This window comes from Apaloderma vittatum, unplaced genomic scaffold (genome assembly GCF_000703405.1).
Source record: "Apaloderma vittatum isolate BGI_N311 unplaced genomic scaffold, ASM70340v1 scaffold36867, whole genome shotgun sequence".
Classification (NCBI taxonomy): Eukaryota; Metazoa; Chordata; class Aves; order Trogoniformes; family Trogonidae; genus Apaloderma; species Apaloderma vittatum.
This window is the reverse complement of record NW_009727372.1, coordinates 1-221: the sequence shown is the minus strand read 5'-3', so window position 1 is coordinate 221 and position 221 is coordinate 1. Positions and strand designations below refer to the sequence as shown.

The 221-nt window shown below is 62.0% G+C and overlaps 1 protein-coding gene across 1 annotated transcript in view; it reads right to left on the bottom strand.

The window, feature by feature from the left end:
* The window catches only part of PLA2G6 (phospholipase A2, group VI (cytosolic, calcium-independent)), a 14,062-nt gene extending 13,965 nt beyond the window's left edge, over positions 1-97 (bottom strand). The window contains exon 1 of the mRNA XM_009873648.1: positions 11-97. Coding sequence (XP_009871950.1) covers positions 11-97 — 87 coding nt within the window. The remainder of the gene's footprint in view (positions 1-10) is intronic.
* Positions 98-221: the final 124 nt, after the last annotated feature.

Genomic DNA, 221 nt, shown 5'->3' with positions numbered 1-221 from the left:
CATTCTCCGCAGCCGACACCTCCCTCACCCGGTAAGGGTTCGTGAATATTTGGGTGACGCTGTTGATCGTGTCCACCAGGCGCCCAAAGAACTGCATCTTTCTGGAGCCTCAGGCGGCTTCTCCCCCGCGCCCTGAGGGAAAAACCCGCCCGCAGGCTCCGCACCTGCCCTAGAATTAATGACCCAGCGCTGGGAAAGGGAAACCGAGAGCCGCCGGGGTG